General features: G+C 32.7%; 1 protein-coding gene across 1 annotated transcript in view; it reads right to left on the reverse strand.

Moving 5' to 3' along the window:
- The window catches only part of LOC132713358 (cilia- and flagella-associated protein 44-like), a 30,784-nt gene that overhangs the window by 8,494 nt on the left and 7,365 nt on the right, over positions 1-14,925 (reverse strand). Inside the window, 17 exon segments of the mRNA XM_060695922.1 lie at positions 54-198; positions 661-845; positions 1,328-1,516; positions 1,999-2,165; positions 2,477-2,664; positions 3,195-3,325; positions 3,742-3,904; positions 4,435-4,487; positions 8,872-9,033; positions 9,253-9,363; positions 9,822-9,911; positions 9,913-10,026; positions 10,431-10,525; positions 10,991-11,138; positions 11,725-11,886; positions 12,371-12,650; positions 13,652-13,831. Of these exon segments, the coding sequence (XP_060551905.1) occupies positions 54-198; positions 661-845; positions 1,328-1,516; positions 1,999-2,165; positions 2,477-2,664; positions 3,195-3,325; positions 3,742-3,904; positions 4,435-4,487; positions 8,872-9,033; positions 9,253-9,363; positions 9,822-9,911; positions 9,913-10,026; positions 10,431-10,525; positions 10,991-11,138; positions 11,725-11,886; positions 12,371-12,650; positions 13,652-13,831 (2,563 nt within the window).

The following is a 14,925-nucleotide window of genomic DNA, read 5'->3' on the forward strand; positions in this document are numbered from 1 at the left end:
CAAAATTTGCCATCAAGAGGAAAAAATTAATTCTGATTCTGGTACAAACTTACACTTTTCTTGTCCGGTGCAGCACCCCCACCGAAGCCACCGAATCCCCCGAAACCTCCAGACTCCTGGTTACCTTTCTTTGATGAAGCTTTCTCTGCCATCTCCTTCTTAAATGCAACCAGTGTCTCGCGGGTATATTCTAGCTTCCTAAAATATAAATGATTCCATGACATATTAACTTGCATTTTTACCCTTTCATTGCTGTATAAGAATAACAAACAAATAAGTTTAGCCTTGCTTCAATTTAGAAGTAAAGTTTTAAATATAATTCTAATATAAAGAAATTAACAATCATAGTCTGGTCAAATGACACAGGTTTGCCTTACATTATGCTAGTGACATACACAAGGTTTTTTTTGAAGCTGTTATGTACATGTGCTTTCATCAATGCTTGTTTTTAACATAAAATCAAAAGTATATATAAGCAATCCAAATCTTGAAAGCACCCTTTATCCACTTTTACAAGTGACTGCAATTTTTTTCATTTATTTTCCAGCTAACATTTGCAGTATCTTTTTGAGCATGTTAAACATTTCTTCTTACTGACTTAAGTAAGACATCTATATTCATATCCCTTTAAAACAATTAAATATTTTCTGTACAGCTTACTTTTCAGGCATCTCGTCAGGGTGCATTACAGGCACTGGTGGTACAGGTTTGATCAGGGAAGCTTCCATCTTGGAATGAACAAGTTCAAGCTCTGTTATGAGGTCCTTTATCTCTTCAATAGTTTGTATCTTCTTGTCACGCATGGCCAACAATCTCTGGTTGAACTCGTATTTATTCTCATGTATCTATAATATAACAGAATCAAACAAAGTTAGATAGAATTGATTTTTTTAGTTTGTAGCTTTTTTTTGGTAAATCAACATAAAATATCTTATTCAATACTCAAGTATACATGTATATCTAAAGACTTGAATGTAAACATATTAATTGGTTTTTAGCTCAACCCAGCTGAAAAGAGAAGAGTTATCATTCTTTCTTTTTTAAGTTGATGTTTAAACTTTTTTTTGTTAAATAAAATATAATTTCATTTACTATTTGCCTAAAAGAGTTATCATTCTTTTATTTTTAGATGATTTTAAAACTTTTTTTGATAAATAAAATTCAATTTCATCTATTTGCCTAAAAGAGTTATATTCTTTATTTTAGACAATTTTTTTGTGACAGAAATGAAATTACATGGCATCTAAGTATATTATAATTTCATCGACTATATACACAGTAAACACTATTAAATGACTTTGCAGCTTTTAAATGTCATACAACATACCAAATCTTTGAGCACCAGAAGCCTGCCCCTGGCTTTATCAACATTCATTCTAAGATGGTCAGGAACAACATAGTCATTGGCCGTCTTTAGTTTATAGTCTCCCATGTTGTCTTTAGCCTCTTTAATGGCAGATATATCAGCTGGGTCCTCATAATCATCATCTGGTTTTGTCTCATATAACTCTGCCCACTGTAATAACATTAAACATTGATTATTTCATTACCTATTTAACATTTATTTTACATTTTAAAGAACTAAGCTAAATACCCTTTTTACTTCAAAAAGTTAATTCAAATAGTCCCCCCAAATAATATTGTTGGATTGTATAACATTATGTATTTTCTTAGTCCAATATCAGAAAAGTACAATTCCATAGCTAAGGAGAGAGCTACAACTGGCAACATATATTTATCTGAACAGAAAATTTATTTGCCCAAAAAGGTCAAAGATCTCAAAGTAAATTCAGAAAACAAGACTTTTAACATGATCATCTTGTTTCAAGGTTTATTCAGTACGTAAACAGATGGAAATTTATCAAGCTGCATTCAAAGATTTTTTTCTTCAAATTTTGTTCAAGTTAGGCTGGCTATACAAGTACTCAGAACTTAAATACTGAGAACCTAAAATACTTGACAAGAGTGTAACATACCAAAAGTAAATGCTTTTTTTACCTGAGCTTTTCTCTCTGCTCTTTTCTTTTTCTTTTCTTCAACTTTATAAAGAGCTTTAGTAATTCTCTCCCCCATGCTACCTTTCAGTGTGGTGATGACCTTGGCCCCTGTCTGATCCTCGGCTTTCTCCCCTATCTGACCAGTGCTGTCTGTTATACGAGTAGCACCTGTAACCAAAATTAGATCATTTCAAAATATTGCTTGTATTATAGATGCAAATTATTTTTATATTTAAACAGGTCATGTGTCTCCCACTGTTTTGGCAAAACAAAATGCAAAAGGATTTTTTCCTGACTTTTCTGAGCCGTTTCAAGGAATTTAACTTTTTCCTGCATGACCACAGGTTAAATATTAAAATTTTAATCAATAAGGCGCCATATACTTTTTTTCAATTTTTTTATCAAATCTGAGCCATAACTTGATCTCCACATATCTTACTACAAAGACCACCTGTGTTAAAAATACTAAACTAGTTTACCTGTAAGAAGGTCTCTTGTTGGATCCCTGGTTATATCATCTTTGGTTAACTGTGTCCTCTTTCTCTCAAACTCAGCTTTTTTAATGTAGAAATCATCAGAGAGCTTTGATGCTCGGAAACTTGCAACTTCATGTGCCGATTCAAAAGCCTTGACAACTATTCTATCACATTCCACTACATCCTTAAACCTACAATATTAACATGCATATTTTAGTCAAATTTTAGATAAAATATTTCAAAATTAAGTGACCTGAATAGGAAATAGTCTTATTTTCAAGATATTTGTTGAAAGACCATAGTGCTGAAGATTGAATTTACAGAATCATTAAAATTCAAGAAAAGTTTTCATCTTTATAATCATATTTTTATTGCTGTAGACTTTGTACATTTAACATAAAGAGTATATTTGATACAAAACAAAATACAAATTATACAAAAAAGTAAACACATGTTAACAGCTTGAAGAAAATGGGTTGTACAATAAGTTTAACCACAAGTTTTCATTGTAAAAACTCTGCCAGGGGTATCTGTCAAACAAACAATTTCAACTTTTAAAGATGACGACTTTCTAATTTTTTTCTACTTTAAAATATCCTTTGAAAGAAATGAAACACATTTAACATTTCACTTTTCTACTTCACACACAGCCAGCAGCATTCTACATAACATAGCTTTTAAAATACTAAAAAAACACCATTTTTGATAAATATCTGATTACCTTTTCCTCAATTTCTCGAGGGCTATTCTTTGTTTTTCAGACTCCCAAGCCAGTTCTTTCCTCACAACATCAATTTTCTCAGTCTTGTGACGTTCTAACTCCAGCTTTATTTCTCTGTCCATCTCAAACTCCTACCATTAAAATAAGTCAAAATTTTAGTTTTTAGTTCTTATGCTCCTATAATTGTGAAATGGACTTGTCCTGTTTTGTATTTGGAACTGTCTGTTGTGAAATTTGAGGGGACTTAAATATCATAGTATAAAGTCGAGTAGCAAAGTAGTTCGTTGAGACTGCATATGGTGGTACTCTATATTGTTTGCGTAGACATGTAATTTTGCATTGAACTTACTTTAAGCAAAAGGCAGTGAGTGAAAAAAACACCTCAAAGCATTGTAGTATTTAACTGAAAGCAATTTTTTGCGGGACTAAGCTGTCATCTTTAAATTATATCTTTTTCAATTTGGAAAAAATGACATTACTTGACACAACTCTTCTGGGCAATAATAAAATATTTTCATTCCTTGATAACAATATTACACAAACTTACATCTTTATGTAGTCTAAGATGTTTGGGCAGTGAGTCGTTCTGTTCCAGTAATTGTTTAAACATACGTCTCATCTTGGCGACATGTCGTCGTACTTCACGTTTCTTCTCCTCTGCCTCCTTCATCATCTTATCATGTTCTGCTTTCTGTTTCGCCTCCTCAATACTGTTATATAACAAGATATTTAAGTTTTTATGATATTTCCTCACTAAGATAATGATTTGTTTAAGTATATATTAAATTCCTGTTTCCATATTTCAAACCAGTTTCTTTCAGATTAATGGCACTTTTTAATTTCAAAGGTGAATGGCTTAGCATACAACTAATGTCCTGTTACCTTATCTTCCATGATTTTTGACCAGTTTTACTTTAAATTAGAGTCTTTTTTTTCATAAAAATTGAGAGGTTATTCATTCAATATTGTTAGAAGCTATAACAGGGTTGAATCTATCACAATAGATGATATGTTTCAACAAAAGAGACATGCTTTAAGTATAACTTCTGAAAATGAGTACCTTCAAATCATGTCGTACAAATGATGGGAAATTTGCATAACTCAAATCAGTCAATTTCAGGAACTATTTTCATACAACCTCTCCACACCTGTCAATAATCTAAATTATATGTAGTGAAAAATTGCTTATTGATTACATCAAAACAAATCTTAGACTACAGAACAAATGAAAAAAAATCACCTGTAAGCCTTTGGATCTTCAATATCATCTGGTAAATTTGTTTCATCAAGTTTCTGAAATAAAACAATAAATTAAATATATCTTTATCTTAATAACATGAAATAATTTACTTTTCAAAGATTTATTATGATTACTGTTAAAATCTGTTTTCATATGACACATACTTTACCAAAGTAAAACATTATAAAACAGTTAAAGTATAAAAAAATAATGGCATTAATAATAATGTGACCTGCCACAGGATGTCAATTAATATTAATTAAATAGACAAGTACTTTTAAGCTGTTTGTATCTATTATTACTTTGTGACATCAAAAAATTTAATTTCTTGATCTGGATATTACCGACTCTGACTAACTGTCGACTGTATTAAGTATAGCGAACACTAATAGCATAGCTCTACCAAATGATATACATTTTAAAGTCAGATTATAGTTTAACTCAAATAAAATATAAATCAGTCGAAAAGTAAAATATTTTCACATAGCATAAATTACACACTTGCAAATGGCAAAGTTTTGCTATTCGGACAATTTCTGGTCTATTTTCTGTCCAGAACAGAGATTGGGAAGAATTGACCACAGCTCCAAGTAGAGAGAGCGTGGACATCGAAACTCGCATAGACTGTGGACATGTCCTAAAAGTTGTCGTGAACACTGAGACACCAGAATGGTACTAATAGAGCAGGTCTTGAACATTCTCGAGATTCTGTATCCTAACTGAACCTTCCCATACAAACAACGCTTGCTGTCGTCTTACTGTAATAAACATTCCATAAAAAGAATTAAACTTGAAAATGACATGAAAACGGTTGACAAAATGTTGCATAAGTATTAGAAATACATTAAAGCAGCGTACTATCCAGAACTGCTTATTTACCAAAATTCCAACAAAACAAGAGCTTCACAGGAGACAGCAAAGCTCGAAATAACTAAAACGGACGCAGTAAAGGAGGACAAAACTAGTAAAGAAAAATCCATAGTATAATTAGTATAAGTATAGAAAAAAAAAAGGAATTTTGTAACATAATTCGCAAGATCAAAGGGGAATAATTCTAGAAATAGTCACCTAGATTAGACATTGCACACAACAGTGTGTAATGATAAGAAATATATATTTGAAGTTTGAAGTAGATACCTTAAAAAGTAAAGAAGTTATTATATTTCTTAAAGAAAATCCTAAGTTCAAAGACAGATAAATCTGTAAATATTGCTTCAAGAGTTATGAAACATTGTCACATAAAAATGTAATTGATGATAAGGAATAAGTAATTTGAAGTTTGAGGTAGATACCTTTAAAAATAAAAAAGTTACAATAAAAAATAACATTTTTCTAGTAAAAAAATCTAAGTTTATGGAGAGATAATTCTTGCAATATTGGTGGCTAGAGTTATGAACCTTGTCACATAAGATGTGGATGGTGATAACGTAAATATATTTGAAGTATAAGTTATCCCTTTAAAAATAAATAAGTAACAGTAAAAAATAATATTTTTTATGGAAAAATTCTAAGTTCAAAGGGAGCTAAATCAAAAATATTGTGCTAGAGTTATGAACCTTGTCACATAAGATGGGGATGATGATAACGTAAATATATTTGAAGTATGAGGTTGATCCCTTAAGAAATAAAGAAGAAAACAGTAAGAAATAGTATTTTTGAGGAAAATTCTAAGTTCAAGGGGAGATAAATCTGAAAATATTGGTGCTAGAGTTATGAACCTTGTCACATAAGATGGGGATGATGATAAGGTACATATATTTGAAGTATGAGGTTGATCCCTTAAGAAAATAAAAGAAACAGTAAAAAAATAGTATTTTTTAAGGAAAATCTAAGTTCAAGGGGAGATAAATCTGAAAATATTTGGTGCTAGAGTTATGAACCTTGTCACATAAGATGGGGATGATGATAAGGTACATATATTTGAAGTATGAGGTTGATCCCTTAAGAATAAAGAAGTAACAGTAAAAAATAGTATTTTTAAGGAAAATTCTAAGTTCAAGGGAGATAAATCTGAAAATATTGGTGGCTAGAGAGAACCTTGTCACATATACATGGGGATGATGATAAGGACATATATTGAAGTTTGAAGTGGAACCTAAGGAAGACAAAGTTATAGTGAAACGATATTACTGCACCAAACACTTTAATCTAAAATCTGGAGCGGACCGGAACGCCGACGCGGGCGCGAAGACAGGCTCTCCATATACTTCGTATGTCGAGCTAAAATGACTTTTACTTACGGATTAATCTGTGATATCCCATATTTTTATCTAATTTTTCATAATTTTCAGAGACTAAAGTAAAACAATTATTTACCCTCCAATGAAATAGTAGTATTGGGTACATCATCTGAAGTCCCCACAGGTAATGGCTTATCGGTTCATCACACTTCGCCTTCCTCTCTCGTGTCTTTCTGTTCTCGTTAGGCGAACACACCATACAAGGCTAGGCCAGCGGCAAGCTCTCCCTAAAACAAAGACACAAATGTGAAGTGTCATGTCATACTTACTTTTTATACTTTTATGTCATACCTACATATCATCATACTACAACTGATGTCAGAAACCTTGTGTGGTGTCTTACCTACATCTGATGTCAGAAACCTTTTTTGATGACATACCTACATCTGATGTCAAAACCTTGTGTGGTGTTCTTATCTAGATATGATGTCAGAAACCTTTTTTGATGACATACCTACAACTGATGTCAGAAACCTTTTTTGATGACATACCTACAACTGATGTCAGAAACCTTGTGTGGTGTCTTACCTACATCTGATGTCAGAAACCTTTTTGATGACATACCTACATCTGATGTCAGAAACCTTTTTTGATGACATACCTAAACTGATGTCAGAAACCTTGTGTGGTGTCTTACCTACATCTGATGTCAGAAACCTTTTTTGATGACATACCTACATCTGATGTCAGAAACCTTTTTTGATGACATACCTACATCTGATGTCAGAAACCTTTTTTGATGACATACCTACATCTGATGTCAGAAACCTTTTGTGATGTCATACCTACAACTGATGTCAGAAACCTTTTGTGATGTCATACCTAGATATGATGTCAGAAACCTTGTGTGATGTCATACCTATATCTGATGTCAGAAACCTTTTGTGATGTCATACCTAGATATGATGTCAGAAACCTTGTGTGATGTCATACCTATATCTGATGTCAGAAACCTTGTGTGATGTCATATGTTGTATGTACTCTCATGTCAAAAGTCTTGTGAGATGACAAAACCTAGTGTATAATGCCATACCTACTTGTGATGTAAGAAACCTTGTGTGATGACATACATTGTGTGATGTCAAAAACAGTGTTTAATGTCATACGAAATGTGTGTTGTAAAAAAAGTACAAGTATGGTATTAAAATTTTTTTTATGATCTTGCAAATGTATACATACTTTCCTTGGGGCATAACAGAGGACACAAAATGTGAAACTTCACTTTCAAAGTCATCATAATGAGCTAGTAATATCGAGAAAAGCCTTAAGATTCATTCTTTGATTTTTTTATTCTCAAAATTAAATTTTCTTGCTATAAATTTACTCATGACTATGTTTAAAAGTTTTAATTTTACAAATCATACAATATCAGCATATTCTTAAAGTCATATGATTAAGTAATAAAGCTAGATATTCCATTCAATTCACATTTGTATTAATTTCAATACCATATAAAAAGTCGTATACCCATAGAAGCCAAAATTGCCAGGTTCGGAATAGAGCCAGTGAGTACGGACTGGGTTCAGCGGGATGTACGGATGCACTCGCTCCCGGTCACCTTCTCCTCTAGATAATAAGAAATATGCGTAAAACAATACATAATGACGTTTATTATTGATTATATTCAAATTATTGTCTACCAAAATTCTCCAACAAATAAATAAGGAATCTGAAAAATGTTATAATTCATTTTGAAATAGAAATAATACTGATACATGATATACAAACCTTTCTTCTCGTGCACTCGTTTCTAGCCCCCTCTATCCTCTTTCCTCTTCATCGCAGCTTCTTCTTCTCTCTCTCTTGCTTTCTCTCAAGCCCTCTTCACTATAGTTTAAATAATAATAAAATAATGAAAGTAATAAAACAGCAAAAAAAAGTTAATGGGACACAGTTTTGTTTCTCTGTGTACAAACATTACATGCATATCTTATAACTAGTTGTTGGTCCCCGAGGAACAGATTCTAGAGTTTGTTTATATGCATAATGCTTATAGCTTCCTGTACAATCTAACTGAAATAAATTCTATAAATTAAAAAGTTCAGAAGGGGGAACATCACAACAAAAACACCATGTTGGTTAATATATCTATATCAACTATAAGTTTCAGGTAAAATATACCCATTATTGGTTAAAATTTTGTATAAACTAAAAAAATTGAGATTCAGTCAAGAACCAAAAAAATGAAACCACTTACCCTAAGTCTTGACTTGATACTTTGAAACTTGAATATCCTTGACTTAAGTCCTTTAATCTCAAAGGAATGAGCTTTTATCAAATTTCCCCTTTCCATCGGGCCCACTTTTCTCCTTTTTACCCACCCCCTTTTCAAAAAATTACAAGCACTTTTACCCTTGTTCTAAAAAGACATAAAGGGGAGAAAATTTTGGGAATATGAAAAAAAAATTTTTGGTAAGAGTTCTCGTTTTTTTAGCAAAGAAAAAAGGAAAATGCAGTACTTTAAATTTTATAAAGACATTCGGGATAGAAAAAAACTGACAATAAAATCTTTTAGCTATAAAATGTAAATGAAATTCATATCTCAGAATAATAGATAATGAATAGTTATAGTACTTACAAATTTGTCAGGAGACCATTGCACTTTTGTGACAGGTCCAGCAACCTTGGTGAAACCAATAGGCTCATAAGTCTTGCCAATATTCATGAAGAAAACTGTACCATCACTGCTCTGAAAAAAAAATAAAACAATGTCTTGTCATTGCTATAAAAATTTATATACACATGTACTTTAAAGCATATACATGTATTAGCAGATATCAGAATAACACTTTGAAATAATCAAAGATACAAATAAACTTTCAAATAATAGAAAACCTAAATAAAAAATGTCATTTAAATATATATGTTATATACATATAGATGCATAAATTGAAATTTTGTTTAAAGTATATACTACTCAAAGAAGTTTTTCAGCACTAAATGCAATCATAACTTGACTATGCAACTTGTAAAGAGTCAAACCAGCATGACCTAAGAAATATGCAGTCTGACCGGGTTCCATACTGTCAGGTGCTCAATTTTAGCTTATTTCGATATTGAAACCCCTAAAATCAACAAAAGACTGTTCTTAATTCAAAGCGAGTCAAGTACATTATCACAATATAGGGAAGTAACAATAAAATTTACCCCAGAAGCAAAGAACTTCTCCGCGAGCGCCATAGCAATAGATGTAACAGCTTTGCTATGAGGTTTGAATGCTTGTAGAAGTTCCATACTACAATTCATGATGCTTCTTTCTACGTGTCGACTCCTCGTCGATCTTTCCTATTGCCAAAGCTCTCACAACACCATCCTCAAAACCAACAATTACAGAACCACCCTTTGGATCAATCTGTTAAAATAAATAATAAAAGCATTAATTATTCAAACTTTTAAGCTTTAAACTTGTTTTCTGTGACAAAATACATTGTAAAAGGGAACGCAAAGCTATAGATTAATTTGCTCTTCCTTTGTTGCAAATAATTTATATCACATTTCAGTTTCTGTTTCACCTCTCTACATTAAAAATTTTTAAGGGGAGCAGTGGCCTAATGGTTAAGGTGTCTGCCTCTTAACCCAGGGATCATGGGTTTGAGCCATAATCGGGTCAATACCATGTTTCTTCATATGACACCAGTACTGGTTGGTTTCAGGAAGCTGGCTCAAAATTGTTTAATATATTAGTTGAAAGAACTTGTTTGTCAATCTAGCTTAAACAAATATGTTTTAACCATTAAAACTTTTCTATAAACTTACAATATTTGGAATCCACACAAGTGATGTTCCACCTGCAGCGAATCTGGTATCACAGATCTGCTTCTGCTGTACATAGTCAAATACACGTACAGTATCTATAAATAGAAATGTTTCGTATAAATACAAATTGTCTGGAGCATAAATATCTCTCTTCCATAGGATGAATAAAGAAGGGGTCAGTTAATTTCAATCAAAAATCTTTTTTCAACCAAGTTAAAAGCATTTTATGCACCTATGATTCTCATCATAACAGCTATTTCCTAAATGCAAAATATCAAGCAAATTGTTAATGGCACTACTAATAAGCAATGATTTGCTATTTCCTATTAGAACAAATGATCAGCAATACATGTAATTTGATATCCATATTCTTATTGCCATTGTATCACACTCTTGAGAATCAATGATATCTAACAGGATTGGTTTTAAGCAACTTTACAGCTTTCCTGGTGGAGGAAGTCTTTGAAAAGGTGCCTTTCTGTGTATTATTTTAGGCAAAAGAGGCACCTAAGAAGAAAAAATTTCTAATTTCTGGCAAGATAAATTTTATAATAACTTACGATCAGCTCCAGTGGTGGCAACCAGCTGTGATACAGGTGACACATCACAGGCATTGATTGTTCCAGCATGATATGTGAACATTTTCTCCGGAGCCATTGATGTGTGAGAGAATGATAAGTCAAGTTTCCATATACCTCCATTTGCATCCTTTAAAACAAAACAAATTTTTACCATGTATGATAAAAATTCATTTACCAATACATTTATTAAAAAAAGGCACAATCTTATCACATTCAAATTTCTTGTACAGGTATTTTTTATTGATATATATGTACTTAACATCATGTGAAAAACTATCCAAAACTGAAAAGCGTTGCAACACTTTTTCACTCTAATCTAGCTAGGAATAACACAAAATATGATATTTTAATTATTTCTGAGTATATTTCTTAATTATCATTTGCATATTTTTTCCGATAGAAGTGTCCAAGCTAATTTATGTAGAAATTCAAATTTTACACCTTTAGGCCTTGGACCTCAGTGGAGTTCCTTTAATCAGCAAAATTTTAGCATTAAAAGAGGTAGCAAAGATAATTACTTGCATATGCCACAAGCAAACTGCCAGGCCAGCCTGAACACTCAGGCTGTCTTATCAGAACCTATATAGTGTTGACTGCTCAATCATCACATTACTTACAATGACCAGTTTTGAAAATTCAAAGAAACTCGAGTGTTATACTAAATCAACTGTGCCAAGGCTAAAATATCTCTGTAAAAAAGTGGTTCCTCTTACCTGAGCATACCATATAGTTGGCTCATTTTCCGAGTCCACAGATTTGATGATGCTTTTAAGCTGCACATCATTGCCGACCTTGAGCTCATTCATGGGATCTAGTTCAAACATTCCTGTCTCATCTGTTGTATCAGCAGTGTCTATTGCTTCAAAATCCCACACCTATATGTATAGATTTAACAAATTAACTACAAAAAATCTGCACATGTTAGGTAGAACAATAGCATTTAAGGGAAAACTTGCTTATGGCGGTGCTATTACAAACCCATGTACAGAGTCTTATATTTGAGCTAAAGCAAAAATAATCACTGTTTCTTGTTTATATTCAACACTTTTTGTTTAAGTTTAAATGACATTTTCACAATACATTATTTGGTATAGATAATCATATTTGTCTCTTACATTTTAACAAGTGTCTTAATAAGTACTAGTTACAAGATTCAAATATATATATAACTTTTTTCATCACTCTCTGCATACATGTTTCTAAAACTTTTCTATATGAAAACTGTAGTTAATAAGCTTTTTGTTGTTCTTTGCCAATAACAGGCTTGTACGATTTGATCTTGGTACGGCTCTACTTTTTGCAAATTCTTTACAAGCTATATGATTAGTATTTCTTTTATGTAAAACTAAAAGTTCTTACCCTGATGTAACCATCTATTCCTACGGACATCAATTCTCCCTCATCTAGGAGTATCTGCTGTATAGCTCCAGTATGGCACGATTTCTTGTTCTTCATCCTTATCTCAACTTTAATAAGGCCTCCTTCCCACAGTAACATATTTCCCCACTCAGATCCAGACAATACCTTGCCATCAGGCAGTTCTACATAACCCTCGATATCTGTGATCTCTGTACGACCAAATTTACCAAGTTCTCCTTGTAACTTAAGACCAGTGAAGGTGTCCGCCATCTTCCAGAACCTAAAATCAAGAAAAAATATCATTTAACCCATTACGTTATATACACGCCTTTTTCACCCCCCCCCCCTTTTGTTGTCTCAAATGGTGAAAAAATGCCTTTAGGCCCCCAACACTTGTTTTTGTTTGAGAAATGTTGTTAAAAAAAGTGACCTCTTTTTCGGCGCGGCCCCCCCAACCAAAAGATACATCAGGGGGTTGCCAGAAGGGGGTTGTGCGCCCTTCTGTTTGGGGGGTTTGAAGGGGGGGCGGAGTCCCCCTCATCGCCAAGAAAATTTTGGACTTGTGAGAGGCTATAAATGACCCCAGATTGATCATAAGGTAACGTGTAACCAACGCTGAAAAGCATTTGACTCTATCTCAATCCATTGAGAAGTTGCAGCACTTTGAAATCAATTTTGATGGAAAAAATCAACGCAAAATAGTGATTTTTGGCAATTTTGAGATGTCCCCTCATTGCCATGGTAACAGAAAATTTAAGCCTGAGCATGTTGTTGCAAGGGCAATGGTCCAGTCAACATTTGTGCCAAGTTTGATTAGTGTTGAAGCAGTTTTTATAGTATTATAGCAATTTGAACTTGTAACGGGAGACTTTTCAATGAAAACAGCCATTTTTCACAAAATGCTCATGAAGTAATGGGTTAATTCATATATATGTATCATAAAATGAAAATGATTTTAGGTATATTCACTTGCCCTTTGTGATTCTAGTGCTATGCCTGGACATACCCTCCATTTCATCCATTTAATTACAGAGATTTAAATTAGTGTACTGACCTGCTTACTTCTTTTCAAAACCAAACTGATTTTCTTTCCATTATCAAAATATATTCCAAACAAAGTCCACCTTGAAGAAACTCATCAAATGATTGATTCTTTTTAATTTGTTAAACTGACCAATATTTTAATTTTGAAAATGCATCAAACCCCGTGTAATGGCCTTTAATCTAATACTTTTGACTGACCAATTATTTATTTGTCAATCTTTATCAACATTTGCTTACTTAATATGAACAGTTCCTGATGTAGTCAGCTGCCCGTCCAGTTCTGTTGAGAAAGTTGCTCGAAAAACATCTTGGGAAAAAGCCTTTGATCTCAATACTGTCTTCTCCTGTTTCCAGTCCCATACTGTCAACATAAAGTCAGGATCACCACCTTGTGTTGCAAGTAGGGTACCATCAGGACTGTAACAGAAATATAGCTACTATAAACTTTCAAACTGCAAATTTAGTATCTATCTTGTACGAACAATCAATTTTGAATAAATACTTATTATCAAATAAACATCAAAAGCTTTAATCTCATAAAATAAGGATTAATTTGATAATTATAGCAACAAAATCTATGATGCTGCTTATTTCTCAAATGTTAATTATTTCTCCAATAAACAAAACTTTCTACATAATAATTCCTGTAGTGATGATAACATAAATGTCATCACACATTCAGTAATAGCACAATTCATTAGAAGTCTCAAATGAAAAGAATACAAACAAGAGGGCCATGATGGCCCTGGGGTCGCTCACCTGAACATAGGCCCCCAGGGCCGGGCAAGTTTAAACTAAAGGGCTTTTATTTCAACAAACTTGGAAGACACCCATTAGAAGATATTTCATGATCATATAACTGTTAAGTTTTTACTATACACAAATAATGAATAACAATGACTTTCCCCCCCACCTCCCCCTGGCATGGCCAACTTTAACCCAAGGGCTTTTATTTGAACAAACTTGGTAGACACCCATTAGAACATGTTTCATGCTAAATATCTTAGCTCTAGCTCTTTGGGTTCTTTAAAAGAAGATTTTTAAGTATTTAATTACTATATGCAATATAGGGAAAATCAATGACCCCCTAGGGCGGGGCCAATTTTGACCCAAGGGCTTTTATTTGAACAAACTTAGTAAACATCAATTAGAACATGTTTCATGCTAAATATCTTAGCTCTAGCTCTTTGGGTTCTTTAATAGAAGATTTTTAACTTTTTACTCTATGTATATAGGGAAAATCAATGACCCCTGGGACTGGGCCAATTTTGACCCCAGGGCTTTTATTTGAACAAATTTGGTAGACACCCATTAGAACATGTTTCATGCTAAATATCTTAGCTCTAGCTCTTTGGGTTCTTTAAAAGAATTTTTTTAAGTTTTTACTATATAAATTATATGCATATAGGGAAAATCAATGACCCCCTGTGGCGGGGCCAATTTTGACCCCAGGGCTTTTATTTGAACAATCTTGGTAGACACTAATTAGAAGATGTTTCATGCTTAATATC

The sequence above is a fragment of the Ruditapes philippinarum genome, unplaced genomic scaffold (assembly GCF_026571515.1).
Source record: "Ruditapes philippinarum isolate M1 unplaced genomic scaffold, ASM2657151v2 ctg3748_1_1_1_1, whole genome shotgun sequence".
In the NCBI taxonomy this organism is placed as follows: Eukaryota; Metazoa; Mollusca; class Bivalvia; order Venerida; family Veneridae; genus Ruditapes; species Ruditapes philippinarum.